This window comes from Enhydra lutris, unplaced genomic scaffold (assembly GCF_002288905.1).
Source record: "Enhydra lutris kenyoni isolate GAN:26980312 unplaced genomic scaffold, ASM228890v2 scaffoldscaffold9, whole genome shotgun sequence".
Lineage (NCBI taxonomy): Eukaryota > Metazoa > Chordata > Mammalia > Carnivora > Mustelidae > Enhydra > Enhydra lutris.
The window spans coordinates 9,021,419-9,040,443 of NW_019154093.1; the positions used below are offsets into that span (position 1 = coordinate 9,021,419).

The 19,025-nt window shown below is 48.3% G+C and overlaps 1 protein-coding gene across 1 annotated transcript; it reads left to right on the top strand.

Annotated features, from left to right (window-relative positions):
- The first annotated feature begins 588 nt into the window (after positions 1 to 588).
- Positions 589 to 9,913, top strand: LOC111143118 (UTP11, small subunit processome component). Its single transcript, XM_022496605.1, has 8 exons — positions 589 to 753; positions 3,845 to 3,906; positions 5,556 to 5,658; positions 6,043 to 6,156; positions 6,650 to 6,743; positions 6,834 to 6,964; positions 8,766 to 8,876; positions 9,599 to 9,913. The coding sequence occupies exons 1-8, from the start codon at positions 691 to 693 to the stop codon at positions 9,680 to 9,682; spliced, it is 762 nt and encodes a 253-aa protein (XP_022352313.1). The 5' UTR covers positions 589 to 690; the 3' UTR covers positions 9,683 to 9,913.
- Positions 9,914 to 19,025: the final 9,112 nt, after the last annotated feature.

Below are 19,025 nucleotides of genomic sequence, written 5' to 3' on the forward strand. Positions count from 1 at the left end.
AGGGTGTGAGGGACTCAAAGCTTTTAACTACCGCCGGGAGAGAACTCCTGCATTCAGCTGTGAGCCTCTCCACAGTCCTGTGAAGCAAGCAGAACACGCTATTATTATCCTTGTTTTATGGACGAGAAAAATGATGCTCATTAAAATCAAAAGACCTGTCAAAAGTCACACAGCTGGTAAGTGGCAGAGCCAAACATGGCTTTAAGTTCTCCTGTCTGTAGGGTGCGCTTTCCCGCACAGGATAAAAAATTCACACGACTCGTACCTTGTCACGCACTGCATAAATCGGGTAATTGGAGCGGAGCGGTAGGTGACTGCGCGTGCGCACACCCAAGCCCTGCTCAGCCCGAGGGCAGTGCCAGCCACGTGTTCCCAGGAGCCAAAGCGGAGCCGAGCGCGAAAACGAGATCTCGGTACACGTGCACAAGTTCTGGCGAATCAGAACAGACTCTTGCAGAGTCACGGGACTAGACCCAGGAAACTACACTTCCCAGAAGCAGCTTGGGTCTGGACGTCTCCGTTGGAGGACGTAGTTCCGGAAAAGCAGGCGCCGGATAGGCTGCGGATAGGACGTGGGCTGTTCTAAGCAGCTGGCGCCCCGGCCTATTTCCGGTAGGGTCGGCGGACGCGGCCGCCGAGGGTTTGTGGAGCAGGCGTTGTCTACTCGAGTTTTTCCAGGCGTGAGCAGACATGGCGGCAGCTTTTCGGAAGGCGGCTAAATCCCGGCAGCGGGAGCATCGAGAGCGAAGCCAGGTAGGACCGCACAGGCCCCCCGAGTGCTACCCTCGCCTTCTCCCTCTTTCCACCTGCGGGCCCCGGTCTCTTCCCAACGTCTAGGGGGCACGTAAATAAACTCAAATGTATGCTAAAGACGCGGGCGTGCCTGGGGCGGAGCCTCGCGACTTGGCGAGGTCGGGGGTCGTCGTTCTCGCTCTAGGAGGAGCATTGGCTGTCTTGCAGAGTTTTCAGGGAGGGAGTTGGGTGAGACACTGTATAAAGCGCTTGACTGGGGGGAAGGTGAGGTCAGAGCGCACACGGGCTGGAACTGGAACCCCATCTGTGGGCCCTGCCCGCTGCACAGGGGGTCTGTGACCGAAGAGGTTGGTGATGATAATGTTTTTATCACCGTCTGGCGTGGGCATTGTGCAAAATCCGTGAAGCTCCGCCACATAACGTTTTTGTTTATGTCTCACACTGTAATGTTGATGTTTTCTATCCCCATTATACAGATGAGGAAGCTGAGGTCCAGGGAGCTGAAGTGACTTGCCTAGTGACAAACACCAAATTCAGGTGGATAAACAGTTGTAGGACTTTGGAGGGTGTGTCTGTGTTGAGAAGGTTGAGTAGAAATTCGTTTAGTATATGAAGAATCAGTGTATTCATTCCACTTTGCTTAGAAATCACATCGTAACCAATCCAGAAGGGCCCTTGGGGATATCTGGTCCAGCTTCATTTGGCAGTTGGGGAAGAGGGAGAAGGGCGCATGCAAAGTTGTGTTTCTGACTGATGGAATGGAATTAAGGCTTCTTGACTGCTGTTCAGTCTTCCTGCTTAATAGCATTTATCAGACTTTTATTGTGCACTTGCTATGTGCTCAGTGGTGTGCTGGGAGCAGTGGTGTAATTTGTTTGCCACCTTGTCTGAACCTATTCGTGGACTTGTGTAAAACTAATGATAGAAATGTTTGTTGTGTGCTAGAGCCAGAGAAAGTGCAGAATGCTTTACTGTCATTATTTCATTTAACTCTCACACCGTGTGGAAGTAGGTATTACTATTTTTTCACATTTGCAGATGGGGAAGCTAAGGCTCAGATAGGTTAACGTGCCCAAAGACATGCAGTGTCGCTAGCAAGCAGCAAAGCCAGGAATCAGGCCCCATGTTTTGAATCCAGGGGCCACTAAAAGATGAATTAAGAGGCACCTTTATAAGAGATGGCACATGAAGAATGCCAAATGAGGAATTTGAAAGCAAAGAGTAGAGATGAGGAGGGAAAGCATCACAATAGAACTTGGTGGACTTGAAAGGCAACGATAATAGCATTTTGAGCACTTACTGTATGCTAGGTACAGCCCAACAGCTGTACAGGATCATGTCCTTTAAATCTGCAGCATGTCTGTGAGGTGGATATTATCCTCATTTTCCAGATGAGGACTCTGATGCTTAAAGAGATTGAATAGTGTGTCTAAAGTCACAGTTGTAAATAGTTGATTTGGATTAACAGAGAAGACCGGGCTTCTTCGGCTGGCCATAAGCATGACATGGTCATGTCTGAGTAGGAGTAGAGGGTCTTTGTGGGAGAGACCATGAAGAGAAGGCCATGCTGGTGAGGTGGGTAGACATGTTGACAGGAGCGCATCCTTGCTTGGGTCAATTTGGACTGTATTCTCTAGATCCTTCACTGAGGTGCTGGGTCTCTGAGATGCCAGGTCTCCTGTAACACAGATCCCTTTGAATTAGTGTTTTTGTATTTTTTGGATAGATACCCAGTAGTGTGATTCCTGGATCATAGAGTAGTTCTATTTTTAACTTTTTGAGGAAGCTGCCTACTGTTTTCCACAGTGGCTGCACCAGTTTGCATTCCCAGCACCAGTGTAAGAGGTTTCCTTTTTCTCCATGTCCTCACCAGCACCTGTTCTAGTGTTTTGTTTGTTACTATTATTTTTTAGTGTTGGTGTTATTTTAATTACTGAGTTATTTATTACATCATTTCAAGGATAAGAGACGTGACTAAAAATCTCATCTAAATTATTGGAGAAGTTTAATCAGAGAGAGGTATTATGTACTTCTTCAAAAGTTGAGATTATTCAGAGCAGAAGAGGATGCAGTCTTCGTGTGGTAAGGAAGAACACAGACTGTGGCCCCATATGGAACGGGTTCCAGTTCTAGCTCTGCCAGTTATTCTGTGTTCTTGGGCAAGCCTCATTCCCCTTTTGGAAAATTGGGATAACAGTTGTGTGTTTTATCTACTTCTCTTGTTTGTTGTGGGGATTAAATGAGATTGTAACAAGCATAGCAGATTGTTTTGTAACAGAGTTGGTGCCTAATAACTGTGGCCTGTTACCGTGTGGGCAGAAACATCTAGCACAGACACTGACATGTATTAATTGCTCAACAAATAGCTTGTAGAAAGATAATGCCAAGATACAATCCTTGTGCCTTCCATACTATCCAAGTTCTGTGTCAGAAAAAGTATTTTGTGTCACACTTGGCTTTTTCTGTCATATTTCTTACCAAAGATAGAATAGTAATATGCTGGGTACCTGCTTTGTGCCAGGCCATGTGCACACACTCCCACTCACAGAGGCTCATTTAATCCTCATGATAACCATGAGAAGCAGGTACTATTACTCTCATTTTATAATTAGGAACCAGCAGCTCAGAGAAGTTAAGAGACTTGCCCAAGGTCACAGGTTGTTAAGAGGTAAAGCTTGGATTTGAACCTCGTTCTCCAAACTAAATTTAGTGCCCTTGCCACAGTTGCCTCCCTGTTATTATGTTTTCCCTTCATAGTATTTTATAAACCCTTGGATTAAGTCTGTAGTAATTTTAGTACAGCTGGCAACGGCTTGCTTAGTGCCGAGTCATTGTTGCCTCTCTCTGTCCTTAATAGGCCAGGAAGCCTACTATGGCGGTGCTTGTGACCTCTCTGGCGGCTGTGTGGTACCTCTCATCCTTGGGCAGAGCCAAGTTGGGGGAGGGGAGGGAACAGGGTAGCAAGTTGGCTCCAAGGACATGGATTTACTGAGCACTCCAGAGACTCTTGTTCCTGTCAGATGTCATGTTGATTTCAGTATGTTTTTGCTGAGGGAACTAAGCAGTTTTTTTTTTTCCTTTTGCCTTCTAGCCTGGCTTTCGAAAACATCTGGGCCTGTTGGAGAAAAAGAAAGATTACAAACTTCGTGCAGAGTGAGTTCAGTTTTCTGGTGGGGGTGCCGCCGAGAAAGCTGACAGCTTCCCTGCACTGCAGCTGAATTGCTCAAGTGTCTGACAGGGGATAATTTCTTGCCATTGACAAAATGGCCAAAACTCTGGCAACCTGTCACATACTTGTCTGTGACCCTAACCTTTTCTCTTTGTTGGGCAGAGCATAATTTAACTGTAGTTGCATTGTGAAATTTTTTTTCATTTTTTTTTTTTTTTAATTATGTTGCTCTAGATAGTTTTCTCAGATTGGCTTTGATTTGCTCCTGCCTTGGTGTGTGAGCCAAAAGCTGAATCTTTTTTTTCCTTCTCCCTTTTCTTGAAATGAGAGATATAATCTAAAATTCCAGTCATTGAGTCTCTTACATCACTGCGTGTGTGGTGTGGAATGAAGAGATGTGAAAGATGGATTCATAAGACTGAGCGTGGGTGATAATGAACTCTGAAAACATTTTATAAAACAATTACCCCCATTCTTTTTCTTTAGCACTTTATTTGCAGAATACTTTATAATTGTTTGTTAACCATGCTTGTCAGCTGAGGTCCTTTTGTGCTCCTGGTACAGATGGTGATGGATTAAGTGGATTGCTCTGCGTCCCAGAGTTTTTTTTTTTTTTTTTTTTTAAAGATTTTATTGATTTATTCAACAGAGAGAGAGAGAGAGAGAGAGATCACAAGTAGGCAGAGAAGCAGGCAGAGAGAGAGGGGGAAGCAGGCTCCCTGCTGTGCAGAGAGCCTGATGTGGGGCTCGATCCCAGGACCCTGAGATCATGACCTGAGCTGAAGGCAGAGGCTTAACCCACTGAGCCACCCAGGCGCCCCCGTCCCAGAGTTTTTAAGGCTAATAATGATAACTGAGTGCTATTACTACACCAGGCAGTGTTTTAGAAGACTTGCAATTTTTACACTTACGTATTCCTCCCAGTAACCTTCTGGGAGGCTATTATTATCATACCCATTTTACAGAATAAATTGAGATACAGATTGGTTAACTAATTTACCCACATTACTTAGCCAGAAGTGGTAGAGTCCAGATTTTCATCCAAATAGTCTGGCTCCAGAGTCCATGATTCTAGTCCGTATGCTGTATTGCACTGTGGAGTTTCTGAATCTTATTTGGTCACTTGGTGCCCAAGTTTGCTTTAGAACCCTGTCTAGGGGTACCTGGGTGGCTCGGTGGGTTGGGCCTCTGCCTTCGGCTCGGGTCATGGTCTCAGGGTCCTGGGATCAAAGCCTGCATCAGGCTCTCTGCTCATTGGGGAGCCTGCTTCCCCCCTCCCTCTTCCTGCTTCTCTGCCTACTTGTGATCTCTCTTTCTCTCTGTCAAATAAATAAAATCTTGGGGAAAAAAAGAGAACCCTGTCTAATGAGCTCTGATGTGTGCTTTGTTTGGTGTTTCCCTTTGAGGAGGTAAACGGCACTAAAATATGTGAGATGTTAATCTCAGGTGAGTTTTGGGATAGGAGAGGAGCCTACACAGACAGTAGCTCAACATCTATGACTGTGGAGTCTGGATCAAATCTAGGCATTGCTTTGGCTTTTTTGGGTTTCATTTTAAGTAAACTTTAGATGCTTGTAAAGTTTGCTCATTGTGAGTTTTTTGTTTTTGTTGTGAACCTCATTTAACCTTTTAGTGACTACCGAAAAAAGCAGGAATACCTCAGAGCTCTCCGGAAGAAGGCTCTTGAAAAAAATCCAGATGAATTCTACTACAAAATGACTCGGGTTAAACTCCAGGTGGGTGCCTAATGGATCAGTTGGTATTCTGAGCTCCATCTCATTAAAGAAAATAAGGATGGGGGAAGAGATGGAGAGGAAGGATCCTTGGCCTTTATTTAGCCCTTCTCTAGTTGGTACAGGTGTTCTTGGTCCGTATCCAAGGCAAATTGCCCCTTCATGAACAGCATGCATTTCTGCTCTGGAATCTGAGTTGTCTTATGTCTGGAGCTCTTCTTAGAGTGGATGACAAGGTGCTAAATTGAACACGCATCTTGGGCTTAGTGTACTGGACCGCTGTTGCATATGGTATTCGGTTGTCTTTGTTCCAGTCATGAGCTATGTTAATGACTTATTCATGATTTTAATCTAATAGGGAATGTATGTTTTAAATTTGGATTTTAGGATGGAGTTCACGTTATTAAGGAGACTAAGGAGGAAGTAACTCCAGAACAACTGAAACTGATGAGAACCCAGGATGTCAAATACATAGAAATGAAAAGGGTTGCAGAAGCTAAGGTAATAATTGAAACCCGTTGTTCTGGTATATTTTTGTTATTGAAGAAAAATAAAAATTCACTGGTATCAAATTGTAAGTTGATTTCTTCTGGCATTTACAGATTAAAAGTGCTTCTTGATGGTAGTGATTTAGAAGTATAGTCAATATGGTGGAGTGAAAAGCGTTCATGTTTGGAAATGAGACTTATTTAGGTTTGAATTCTGGCGTTGTCATTTATTAGCCCCATGATTATGGACAAATTAACTTTTTTGAGAGATTGATGCCTCATTTCTATCTCATGGGAATGTTAAGTGAGTTTTGTGGAATGTGTAGCCCAGTACCTGACATGTGGTTGGTGCTTGGTAAATTTTAGTTACCTTTTCCTTTAAAAAAAATGAGGCACATTTTTTGGTGGCTCGTGATAATGATGTGAAATGGTTTAAACTTGTGCACGTTCATTTCTGATACCCTGGACGAACCCGATGTAAAATGAGATCATGTTCTGTATTCTAGAAAATTGAAAGACTAAAATCAGAGCTCCATCTGCTGGATTTCCAGGGGAAGCAGCAGAATAAGCATGTGTTTTTTTTTGACACCAAAAAGGAAGGTATGAAATATATGAGGGTTTCTGGGATTTCTAGTGTGTTGGTCTGTGTTTGGCATTACATGGTGCCTTAAGAATTGTCTTGACTTTCAGTTGAGCAGTTTGATGTTGCCACTCACCTGCGAACAGCTCCGGAACTTGTTGACAGAGTCTTTAACAGACCAACAATAGAGACTTTGCAGAAGGAGAAAGTGAAGGGGGTTACCCAGCAGACTCGACTGAAGGTAATTTCCTCTGTTGTTTTTTGAGTCTGAGCTTAGGAGCATCTAGGGTTGGTTGGTTGGTTGGTTTTTGTCACTGCATTGGGGATGGGAGTGGAGGAGGGTTCCTTGGGGTTTTGTTTTTGGTTTTGGGTCCTTGGTTTTTAAGATTGGGGAACTTGTGGCCTAATGGTCAGTAGTTTAGGGTCTGGCTTTTAGATTTGCATTATTTGAACCCCACCTCTCACTCTGGGCTTTGTGCTTTTAAGGCTTGTGACTGATGCAGAGAGAGGAGGGGACACTGAAGATTAAGGGATTTGGCATATTCCGATACCGAACCTTTAGCACCAAACATATATCTCAGAAAGTCTTTACGTATTATGCATTTGTAACCAAAGTTTTGTATTGACTTTTCCTTATGGTGCCTTCCATCTCTGGAACTGGGTTTGTGCAGAAGACATGCTTTTTTCTCAAAGCCTTCTGGAGTTGAACTCTCACTTCTGACTGATTCATTTAAAAAAATGCTGTCAATGTGTTTCAAGCAGACAGCTGTTCTGTTTTGATTTGAATCATTTACACCGCATCAGCTTTGCTTCCAATGTTTAATTTCACAGCAGTTTCTCTAGCTCAGAGGCAGCTAAACTTGCTGTAGTAATATAAATACCCCTAATTAGTTTGACTATATTGGGTAATCCCATAAATTTGACAGTCTGTGTAATAAAGTGAAAACAAAAGCTGTCTGAAACCACTGCTGTGAGACTGTGCTAGAATTGGTGAATTGTTTAAATCTGAAGCCCAGTCATAGTCCCCTCTTGACGATAACACTTCCAGCTGAGGAGCCGGCTGACTAGTGTTCTCGTGATAACCCTGTTTGTCAATTAGTTGTATTTTCAATTAGCTGTGTCACTAACACTTCTCAAGTGTTGTGGTAGTCCCTAAAGAGATTAGTGCTCCAAACAGAACAGTTCACCAACACGCCTTTTGAGAAGTTGGGAAGGTTTGAATCTTGCCATTTTTGTCAAGTGGTATTGTTTCTTTCGGTGGTTCTTTTGAGAGCAAAAATATGTTCATTAAGACTGCTGGTGGGTGATTGCAAGGGAATTTTTAACCTGTAACTTGGAGGGGTGGGCAGTCTGGGTGGGCTTCAGGAAGTCTGTGAACACTCTTTACACACTGATACTTTGTGTAAATGGGTATATATGTTTGCACAGATTTGTACCAACACACATACATACTTATTTCAAGAAAGAATGAAAAAAAAAAAGAAGAATTCAGAACTTTCATGAGTTTCTCAGGGGTTTATAATTTCCCCAAATTTAAGGACCCCTGGCCTTTGAGGGGTATTTAGCAGGGAGTGTTCTTGGGTCGGCTCTCACCGAAAAAGTCCCTCTCTCTGAGTTCTGTGGTTCTCAGACACCAGCACACTGGCCAGTGGCCTTTCTGTCCTCTGTTCACATTGTGTAGGGTTTCCAGGTCTGGCTCATTCCTGTATTGCCTTAGGTAACCGGGACGCTCACATAGAGGTTGAACAGCTTAGTGTAGTAGTGGAAAGATTCCTGGGATCTCTGAGACTCTTGGGACAGTCCTGACTCTGTTCCAGGTGAACCACATGTCTCTGGGCAAGTCTCCAGGGTTCTGCTTAGCTCTAGAATGTGATGTTCCTAAAATGGACAATTTTATAGTCCCTTGTTGTGTTGATTTCTGAGTGAGAAGGGAGTTGATGAAACCTTTTATGCATTGGGACTTAAGTGGATTAAAAAGCAGGTTTTTTATTCATTTTTATCTTGTTCATTTTATTGAAAATGTGTGTGTGTTTCTTCCGCAGCGGATAGCTAAAGAAAGACAAAAGCAGTATAACTGCCTGACACAGCGGATTGAACGTGAGAAGAAATTGTTTGTTATTGCACAGAAAATTCAAACACGAAAAGATCTTCTGGTGAGGAGAGAGAGCCTGAGGCCTTCCTTTTTTTTTTTTTTCCCCCTCTTCCTCTTGTAACTGAGACTGGATTTCAGCTGTGTGTAAATCAACCCCAGTGAAAATGTCTGCTCCTCAGGGGCAGTGGTTTGAGCCAGTGTCTGTTACTCTGACAGTGTTGAAATGTTCCTTGATTAAGAAGGGTAATAAGGGGCTTATTAGTCAGTGCTCTGGAACAGTAAAGGGTAGGATCAGGTAGCACATGAACTTTATAGCTTGTGAGCGGCTACGTGTAACATTTAAACAGGTTAACAAAACAGTGCGTGTCACTCACTGGTGTTTAAAAATAGACAACATTGTGTAGTTAAAGAGCACAACTAAGGATTATGCGGTGTCCCGTTCATATTCTTATTGTTCCTTTAAATGTCAGATTCTTCAGCTTTGCAGATCCTTCAGATCTGCCTTTCTCAGCTAGGGTTCTGTGAGAATATGCCCTACAAAAAAATGATTTGAGTACCTCCCCTCTCAGTTTTTCCAAGAACTTCTACACACTGGTAGCATTCTAGATCCCCGGGGGAGAAAAGGATTCATTGTGTTTGGGGATACTTTGGGGTGGTGGCTTCATCTCTCCTGCACTTGGAGAAAGACTGAACTAGGGCCTCTCTAATAGGTAGTTTATTAACCTTCTTGTTTTTAAAAACCCTCTCCTGCTGTTTACTGGTAACTTTTTTACTCTTTTGTAGGATAAAACTCAGAAGGTGAAGGTGAAGAGACAAACCGTGAACTCTCCAGCTATTTACAAATTCCAATGTCGTCGAAAACGTTGAAGTGGTTGAAGTGGCATAGATAAGCTTTGTCATTCCACATGGAAAATAATTATTTTTCCTAACTTCGCATTCCATTAGTCTGAATGACATGGTTTTTCCTGTTTGTGACTTTCATTTATTACAAATCTGGCACTTGATATCTTTCTGCGAACAACATTTAAACGCTTTCCCTTGTCTTGCTTTTTTTGGGGTATGAAATCATGCCCCAATATATTTTTATATACCTATGTATTTTCTTCATGATGACCGTTCTATAATCTCATTGTGACAAATTTGGAAAAAAATGAATTCATCTCTAAGCCCAGTACTTACTGAAGAACACCAAATAGTTATTAGTGCTAGGAGCTAGGGCATTGGAAGTGAACAATACTGTGAATGTTCTGCTTTATTTCCTCCCTTCTCTAAAGGCATGTACTGTTTTTTTTTTTTGTTTGCTTTATTTTTGTGTTCTGTAAGTATAATTATAGCAAACAATTTTACACCTTTTTTACTTAAGTTAGCCCTTCCATTTTGTTACATCACTAAATTTTTAAAAAGTAATATATGTCCGTAGTAAAAATTAAAATATTTTTATTATTTATTTGCATGTCCTATCCAGTGGGTAGACTGATTTTACCCTCCTTCCTTCTGTGTTTATTGGCTATTCAGGTGGCTTCATAAATTAGCCAAGGAGGAATTTTTTTTTTTTCTCTTACACTTTATAGCTACAGATACAAACCTTGGAACTAGGAACCCACAGTGGCACCTCCTTATTGATGAAGCTCAATCAAACAGACCGGGCCTTCTGTTCCTGCCCTCTGCACTTCTGGCCAACTCATGATTCCAAGGCTATAAATGGCTTGGTTCAGGCCTTTGCCCTGGCAATAGGGACTCCAGGGCATGTGTAGCAGCTTTCTTCCCAGAGTCTCACCCCTCCCTGCCCATGGAGGGGAGGTAGGCTGAGGCTGTCAAGACAGGGCTGAGCATGCTTAAAGCAAAGGTGGGAGGAGCAGGGTTCTGGGAGGCTTGCTTACACCTCACCCCCTGGAGGGGGAACAGCTGTGTCTGGATTTTAAAGAGTAAAAAAAAAAAAGAAAAAAAAATCATCCTTAAAACTTAGTATGTTCTTATGACTGCTAGGCTCCTGTACAAAGTGTAAAATGAAAGCCTGTTTCCTCAGGGTGTACCCAGTGGGATTTAGATCTGGGATCCCTGGAAAGTAGGAAGAGGGCTGGGGAATAGAAGCTAGCAGCTTTTGCCTTAAGGAAGGAAGTGCTTCCCAGTCTGTGTTTCCCTCTTGGGGGGTGGTGAGCTAAGTACATGTTGATGGTCTTACGACATGAAGGATCTGGGGGACTGAGTTCTGAGCCAGGGAAGGGATTTATCCCGTGGGTGTTGGACAGAGGGGTGGGCAGACTAAGCAGAAATCTGTTCTTGACACAGAACAGCTTGGTACTGCTGCTCTGACTATCCCTTGTCCCTGCTGGGTAGGAGGTAAGGAGTACACCTGATGCCTTTTTGTTGGAGTTTACATTACACAAAGGTACTTGATCGGGTCTCCCATTAATAGACACACAAGATGCAGCTCGGACCTCAAACACAGGTGCATGCACATCTGTGTACCCTCTGGTACACGAACATGACTCCTGTCCACAGGTGAAACACGGGGTCCTCACATGTTGCGTAGGAATACAGTGATACCTGAAGAGGCATGTGCACAGGCCAGATGGGGCAGGAAAGCCCGTCCTCTTGGAGTACCACAAGTGCCAGGTTGGAGGCGGAGAACTGTGAGGGGATAAAACTGGGTGTCCTGAACTGCTCTTATACTGAGGGCTGTCTCTGAGGCCCTAGGAGAGAGTGGCTTTCCCTTGTGACTAACCCAAGACGTGCTCCAGCCTCATGCATCCTAAAAACAGGCCAGGACTTCATGCTTTGGTGCTCGGCAGGGCCTCAGACTCCTGGCTCATTGCTTGGGAAGGGGAAAGACTATTGTTTCCTTAGGATCCACCCCTCCAGGCCCAGCGGCTGGTTTGGGCTCTTGGTGGAGCCTGCTGTGGCTAGGCCAAGGGGAATGAACGCGGGCAGCCTACGGAGGTGGAAAGCATTTCTCTGAGTCAGAACTTGTGTGGTTCAGGTCTCTTGTACAAATGAGGTCTCCAGAGTGTCAGCTACTTTAACTGCTGTGGGACACCCAGGTCTCCCCAATAGAGAACCCAGCTGTCCTGCCTTAGTCCCACTCTGTTGCCACTTCTTAGAGCCCTTGTGACTCAAGCAGGAATCTGTCAGGCCCTAGCTTTATTCTTGGATTATATCTTTTTTTAACTCTGGAGAGAACTGATTCTTGGCAACAGGGTAGGGAAAGGCCCAGTAGGTGGAGCTGCTGCCCCTTTGCTGGGGTTATTTCTCTGGGTGCTGGTGTCTGCCCTCTTAGCACTCTTGGCTTCTGTTGGAAGCATCGTGTGCTCCATTGGTGCTCAGTGCCTGTTTATTGGATTTAATGCCATGGGGGAGAGCTCTTGGGAAAAAAGGTTTTCTCCACGCTTGCTCCACTACTTTGAGATTAGTGTGGCCCCAAGACAAGGCCTGGGCAGGAAAGGGCTTTCCCCTCATTTCTAGTGAGGCCTACGGAGGAGGCTTATCGTTGAGTCCCACATTGAGGGTGGTTCCACCGGGAAATGGTAGGGGTCTCCCCATGTGCAGTTGTGAGGGTTTGTGTCTGGCTCTCCCCCTGCTGCTGGCTGTGGGGCAGTGAACAATTGGAGCTGCACGTCCTCCAGCAGGGAAGGCCGCCAGTAGACGCAGACTTGCTCTGCCTGCCTGTAGAGGCCGGTGAGGCCAGGGCCTGTTGAGACTTGGCACTGGTGAGGCAAGTGGGTGTGCAGTACCGGCCTCCTTCCTCAAGCTCTCCCAGCACGGCCATTCACAGCCTCATGCACAGGGTGTTGGGCAAGGGGGGGTGTAAAGCTTGGGTGGGAGTCTTGGCTCAAAGCCCCAGGTGAGTGGAGGAACTGGGGGTGGACCCGGAGTACTACTGGGGCTGAGCCGGCAGGTTTCTTGGGCTTGGGTGGCTGCCTCTGGGAGTCAGAGGGTGCGCGTTCTCTCACCAAGCCGGTCACCGGACCTCCCTGTTGGCGGGGCTCTCACCCAGCTCTGTGGGTCTGTCTCAGCAGAAAGTGCATGGAAGGATTGGGGAGAAGCTTCGAAAGCCTGAGAGGCAGAGCCGGCTTTCCCAAGTCCGCCCCGTAGAGTGTGGAAGCTCAAGAGGCCGCACGGGTCATGCTTCTTGTTCTTTCCTAAACTGTTCCGGTTGGAGAGGAAAAAAAAAAAATCTCTCCTGCTTCTTCAGACTCTGTATGGAATCTCTGTGTTCCTCATTCCTGGATCCACCATCATTACATTTGGAGAATTCTGTCTCCTCTGTATCTCTCGTAACCAAAGTTTACCTAGTTGTCTCTGTCCAGTCTTGTCTGCTTCACTTGATAGCTCTGATAACGATGAGAGCCCTTTCCTCTCGCGTGTCGGGGAACAGAGTGTTTGGTGCCAGGCCTGTGGTACAGTCCTGAGTCCCCTGCTTTGGTGGTAGTAGACATTGGGCCAGAACAGAGCTGGACCTGGCTATTTCTAGGCAAGAGGAGTTTATCTGGGGACTGCTGTGTTTGGGGTTAAGGGTGGGAAGGAAGCCCTTTCCATTCCTCCTGTTACCTGTCACCTGATGGCCATGCTCAGATCATAAGTGTTAATGAAATTGTGGTGCCCCGGAGGCAGCTGGGCAGCCCCCCGCCCCCCCTCACCCTGAATCAGCCTGACTCATTTTTAACTTTCTCCCAGTTACCCCAAAGGCTTCTCTTTTGAGGTGACAAATGTGGGGGGTTGGTTTCAGGTTTCATGTTTTTACATTACTGAGTGGAAAAAAAACCTTTCCAAACCAAAAACAAAACAAAACAAAACAAAAAACCCCAGCTTTTACAGCAGAAACAACATGTCCCAAGAGCACTGGAAATTTCCCCGTCCCCTCTCCTCATCTGCTCAGCCACAGAGACCAGTGACAGAGGGGTTAAGAGGTGGGGGTTGGAGCTAGGGCGAGTAGAGTATTGGGGACAGCCCCTTTGGAGGTGGCAGCATTTGCCTTCCTGCTTAAAGGTAGGGGAGAGCCGTTGCAGAGCCCTCTGGCTCTGGAGCCAGTAGTATTGCCAAGGGGTGGGGCTGGTCAGCTCAGGAGCGGCAGGGGCTGGGGAGGAAACCATCTCACATCTTTAGCTAATTTGATCCCAGGAGGTTGAGGGCAAGGCCCTCCCTCAGAGAGGGCTCTTTAGGTGGGGTGGTAGGTGGGAAGCTGCAGGGTCCATCTGGCACACGGAGACTGGAGGGCCACCTCCTGTTACTGGCTGGTAGTATTATAAACCACTCCCTGCCTGACCCCCGACAGGGGCAGATGGCCTCCATGGCAGATGGAGACTAGGCCAGCGATGGCTGGGTGAGCTTTCCAGTCCCAGCCTGGCCTCTCTGGCTAATAAGACAATTGAGAGGGAAAGTGACAGGGCTAAGTGTGTGTGTGTTTAGGAGATGGGAGTCCTGGCCTTGTTGAGTCATTCTGGGGGAGAGGTAAAGAGGGAAACTCAGATGAGATCATTTGGGTCTTGGGGGCACACCCAGTTTCTTGTGTAGAAGTGGCTCGGGGCCCTGACACTGCCCACCCTCCCGGGCTCCCAGAGCTGTCCCAGTTAGCTCTCAAGTGAAGGGGATGGTCCCCAGGATGGGAGTCTGCTGCAGCTGGAGCCTGGTGGACTTGAGGCAGACCTCCTGCTAGGTCCCCAGAGCTGGGCCTGGGCAGCGGCTCCTCCCAAAGGACGCGCCCGTTTATTATGCGCTCGGGCTCCCTCACTGCGCAGGCAGGCAGCGGCCTTCATTAGCGGGGGAGCTGGGGTCTGTTTTGGCTGCCTCATCAGCATCAGTGAACTGCGTCCCTGCGAGATTTGATACAATTTAATTAACCTAATTAAAAGCTCTGATTGCAGAGATGATTGGGGTAGCGCCAGCAGCGACTGCATATTTATAATGAGCTGCAAGGTGTGGGACCGCAGCCAAACGCCACGCATCCTAATGAGCGGGAGCTGAGAGCCAGGGAGCGGGAGAGGGAACGTTTATTTTTGGCAACAATGCCCAGTTCCTCCCTGCCAGGGAGTCAGAGACCCAGGGAGTGAAGATGGACCTGCCCACTGAGCTCTTCTGAGCAAGGTGGAAGCAGGAGTGCATGCTCCCCATGCGTTCTTGTGCCTTTGGACGCCCACATGAACGCACCGTGCCGGTGTTGCTGCTTGCAGAGTGGGGGGCTGGGACCCCCAACAGTGCACTTTTCCTGCCTGTCTCCATCTCTGGGAATCAGAGGCTACCTTCTGAACCACGGGACCTGGTTTGAGGAAACGGCTCAGTAGAACCACCCAGATTTTAAGACTTCGGGATCCCTGGGATGCTCTCCGGGACTTGCCAAGGCAGATCTGGGTGGACAGGAATAGGCCAGGAGGCTGGGTGGGGGTCAGAAAGGGGATCTGGACGTCCCAGGAGACACAGTTGAGGATCTTGGGCCTGGAGCAGACAGGAGAAATGGTAGAGGTGAACCTCCAGCTCCTCCTGGAGCCCCACCTGCTCGCTGGCTTCTGAGGATGTTGTCCAGAGAGGGCTGCCTCCCCTGGACTGTCCTCTGCCACTACTTCCGTCCGGGGAGTCCCAGTTTGTCTGACTCAGCGTTTCCGCTGTAAATCACATCTAATAATAACGAGAGTGAGAGCTGTGGCAGAGAGGCTGTGGGTGAAGGGGGCGCCGGTGAGAAGGAGCACACTGCCCAGGTGCACCGGGGTGTTAAGTGGGGAGGGTGGCAGGAATGGGGGCTGGGTTCTGGGAGCCACCATCAGAGGCCTTTGAGAGGAAGAAGGTGGGAGCGCGCCCCCCCGCAACCCCGTCCCCCATCCCTGCCCTGGGAGCTTGTGGAGGTCATGAGCTCATCCTGGCTGTCCCAGCCCCCCAGTGCTCTGAATGCTGCCAGGACAAGATGAGATTTGTCCCCAGCCCACCTTGCAGAGCTGCAGCTGTTCAGCTCCCTTATCAATCTTCTCTGTGGGTTTAATCATCTCTCTGTCATCCTGCTGGGACAGCCCTCCCCTTCCTGCCCCAGCTTTCCTCCAAGCCCCCTCCCCCAGACACACCATATTCTCTCTCCTGGACTTCCCTTCTAGGAGACAGAGGGTGGGCCAGGGCGGCTTTACCCCAGGTTTAGTCTCAGTGGTGGGGGGGGGGGCAGGGGTTCCCTGTTTTTGCAAGGAATACGGGGTGGGTACAGGTGGTGCTGGTGAAGAATCTGTCCCAGCCAGGTTCCCAGTATCTTTGGTTCCATGCCAGGGGAGGGTCTGGAGGTTGGCCATGGGGGCCTTCAGCCCAGATCCAAGAGATTCTTGCGCTGGTGCCGTATCCATCCCTTCCTCCTTCGGAAGAAGGCCAGCCCCTTGGGAGCTGGGTCCACCCACGACCAGCCATCCAGCCAGCTCTGGCTTCTTTCCCTGGGTGGGTCCTGTGGGCCCAGGCTCCATGGAGCCCTGTGGGCCCAGGGGCCCGTGGGCAGGAACCACAAGCCCACAGCTTTGCGTGCATCTTGGGAAAAAGGGTGCCCAGGAGTCAATGGAGCCTGTGTTGTGGTCCAGGCTAGGAGCCAGGGCGCAAGGGGCTCTGAGGCCCCTCCCAGTGCTGACGTTCAAGATGACCTTCAGGGCAACTTTTCAACCCCCTCTGCTTCACTCTCCCCTCCAGAGCATTTGGGGGAATGGGCAGGGAGGGGTGACATAGGATGGTGTATGTGCCCCTCGGAGGGAACACGGGAAGAGGGCCCTTCCTCCCCCTACTCTGTGGCTCCTACTCAGGCACTCTCAGTGCAAATGGAAAGCGGGCTTCTTCCCATTTCTCAGAAGGGGATGGAAAGCCCTAAAGAGGGCCAGGATTCTGGGGACCATCACCCAGGTAGGGGCTGAAAGACTCTCAAGATAGGGGCTGAAAGAACCCCCCTCAGAGGGTCCCATTGGGTGGAGACCATCAGTTCTGGAGGGGCACTGACTAGTTGGGCTGGAGGGGCCTGGTCCAGTTCAGCCCAAGGCTGGGCCCTGTAGGACAATGGCATGTTGATGAGGACTTGGTTCTGGCCTCACATGACTTGATGGGGGTGGATGGACTGCACGTGGCTGAGCTGCCAGGGCTGACCTTTGGTCGCTGGCTAGGGAAGAGAGGAAGCCATGAAGCTCTCCTGCCCACTCAGTGCTCTGGGCACCCTGCCACCCCTGCCCGAGGCACTGCTCTCTGGGCACACACACTCTGTCTTCACCTACCTTCTTTTTTTTTTTAATTTTTTTTTATTTTTTTAAAGATTTTATTTATTTATTTGACAGAGAGAGAGAGAGAGAGAGATCACAAGTAGGTAGAGAGAGGAGGAAGCAGGCTCCCTGCTGAGCAGAGAGCCCAATGCGGGCCTCGATCCCAGGACCCTGAGATCATGACCTGAGCCGAAGGCAGAGGCTTTAACCCACTGAGCCACCCAGGCGCCCCTTCACCTACCTTCTTTCAGTCTCTCTCTTCCCTTTCTCTTTGCTCCACTTGTGTGTGAGTGTGTGTGTGTGTACTGTGTGTGAGCATGTGTGTGCGAGCGTGAGCAAGGAGGCACCCTGAGGATGAAGGACAGTGAGAGAAGAAACACCCTTTGTGGGTTCTTTCCAATCAAGGATGAACTTAGTTTTTGCTGTGGAGACAACACCAGTATAGGGCCAAAGTGGGCATGCGTGTGTGTCTACGCACGTGTCTTCTCGGGCAGAGTGGACACGTGTGTCTGTGGGGAGATCAGCGCTCCCTCCCTGGGCTTACCGTGTGACCTGTGTCATCTGTGGGAGAGGGGGCAACTTCTCCGGTGAGCATCTTCCACCTCTTGTGGAGCCATAGCGCCCTCTCTGGCACAGGGCTATGGGCACTCTCAAAAGGAAAAAAGACTTCTTTTGTAATTATCATGATCAATGAAGTTAATGGAAAAATTACTCTTCAGTGAGGAGGCAAGGTGCGTGCACACACGTGTGCACCAACACGTACACGTACACAGTAAAAGCTAACCACAGACAAGGGTATGCGCAGGGAGAGTCCCAATAGAGGCAGGGGTGCTCATATCATACCTCCGATCCTTATGTGGGGTTATCTGTCCTCTTCCTCACCAAGATGCTCAGGCAGATGTACCAACGGGGGCTCTCCCAGGAGAGTCTTTCCCTGAGGTCTCCCGGGGGTTGAGGGCCAGGGCCTCTGAGCTGGGGCAAGCCACTACGAATTACTTGACCCAGCAGTTTGAAAGGGAGCCTAGGGCCTGACTTTGCCAAATAACATTATGAACATTATGCAAAGATTTTTAAATGAGCTCTCCTTTGTGGGGAGCCCCGTAGAACTTTTTTTCTTCAGGGCTAGTCTACCCTGCATCCCCTTGGTGGCCCTGGTACTATGTGGAGGGAAGTTAAATTTCCAGATCTGGGATCAGATGGGGATGGGTGCCCAGATATTAGCACGAGGAGGCCCGTGGGTGAGAAAGGGACAGCATGCGTGACCTCAGACTTATTCTCTAGGCATCTCTCAAATTAACAGCTTTGAGTGGTTTGGCTGAGGAGCATTTCTGGACATTTCCACCTCCTTCTCTATTCCCTTTTTTGCCTCCCCCCCCCCCAATATAGTTCTGTTAATCCCACTGGATGCTGGGGAGATGGTGCAGGAGTGGTCCTTCGCACTGAAGCAGAAAGGACAGAGCTTGGAGGGGGCTGGGACGGAGGGTGGGGCTGAGGTTGGCATGGGGCACAGCGGGGTTGAGGCTTCGGCTGAGGCTGAGGCCAGGATCTGCAGTTGAGGCCGAGTAGAGCATGGACGAAGGTGGGGTTGTTGGAGGTTGGGTTGGCAGAGCATCTCTTTCAGTCTTGACAGGATTCTGAGAAGCCTATTTTTGGAGTCCAAGGCAGATGTTCTCCCCCAGTGAAGAGAATGTTTGGTGTCTGTGCTCCCCTCAGAGGGGCGGGATAGATCCCCTCCCCCTGTTCCCCTCAGCTCAGCAGTGTCATACATCACCAAGGGGCCGGGGCTCCCTAGATGTATTGCCCTAATACGTCGCTATAGCAACCCCACTCCAATCCTGCATTATTCTAATGTGGTGCCCCTCCCCACTGTGATGTATAGCTTAGGTCTCAGAGCTGCGAGGGCCCTTCTCTGAGTCTGCTCCAAGTACCCCAGGGATGGGTGGGTTGGAGGCTGGCTTGGCTTCTTTGGACCCTCTTGCTTCTCTTCCCTCTGTGCACGGGATCCTTTGTGA

Bases quoted from the DNA above. Each gene is read 5' to 3' on its own strand.
- LOC111143118 (XM_022496605.1), top strand. From the start codon at position 691: ATGGCGGCAGCTTTTCGGAAGGCGGCTAAATCCCGGCAGCGGGAGCAT. The intron at 3,907-5,555 runs GTGAGTTCAGTT...TTAACCTTTTAG, and splicing joins GATTACAAACTTCGTGCAGA to TGACTACCGAAAAAAGCAGG. The intron at 6,965-8,765 runs GTAATTTCCTCT...TTTCTTCCGCAG, and splicing joins CCCAGCAGACTCGACTGAAG to CGGATAGCTAAAGAAAGACA.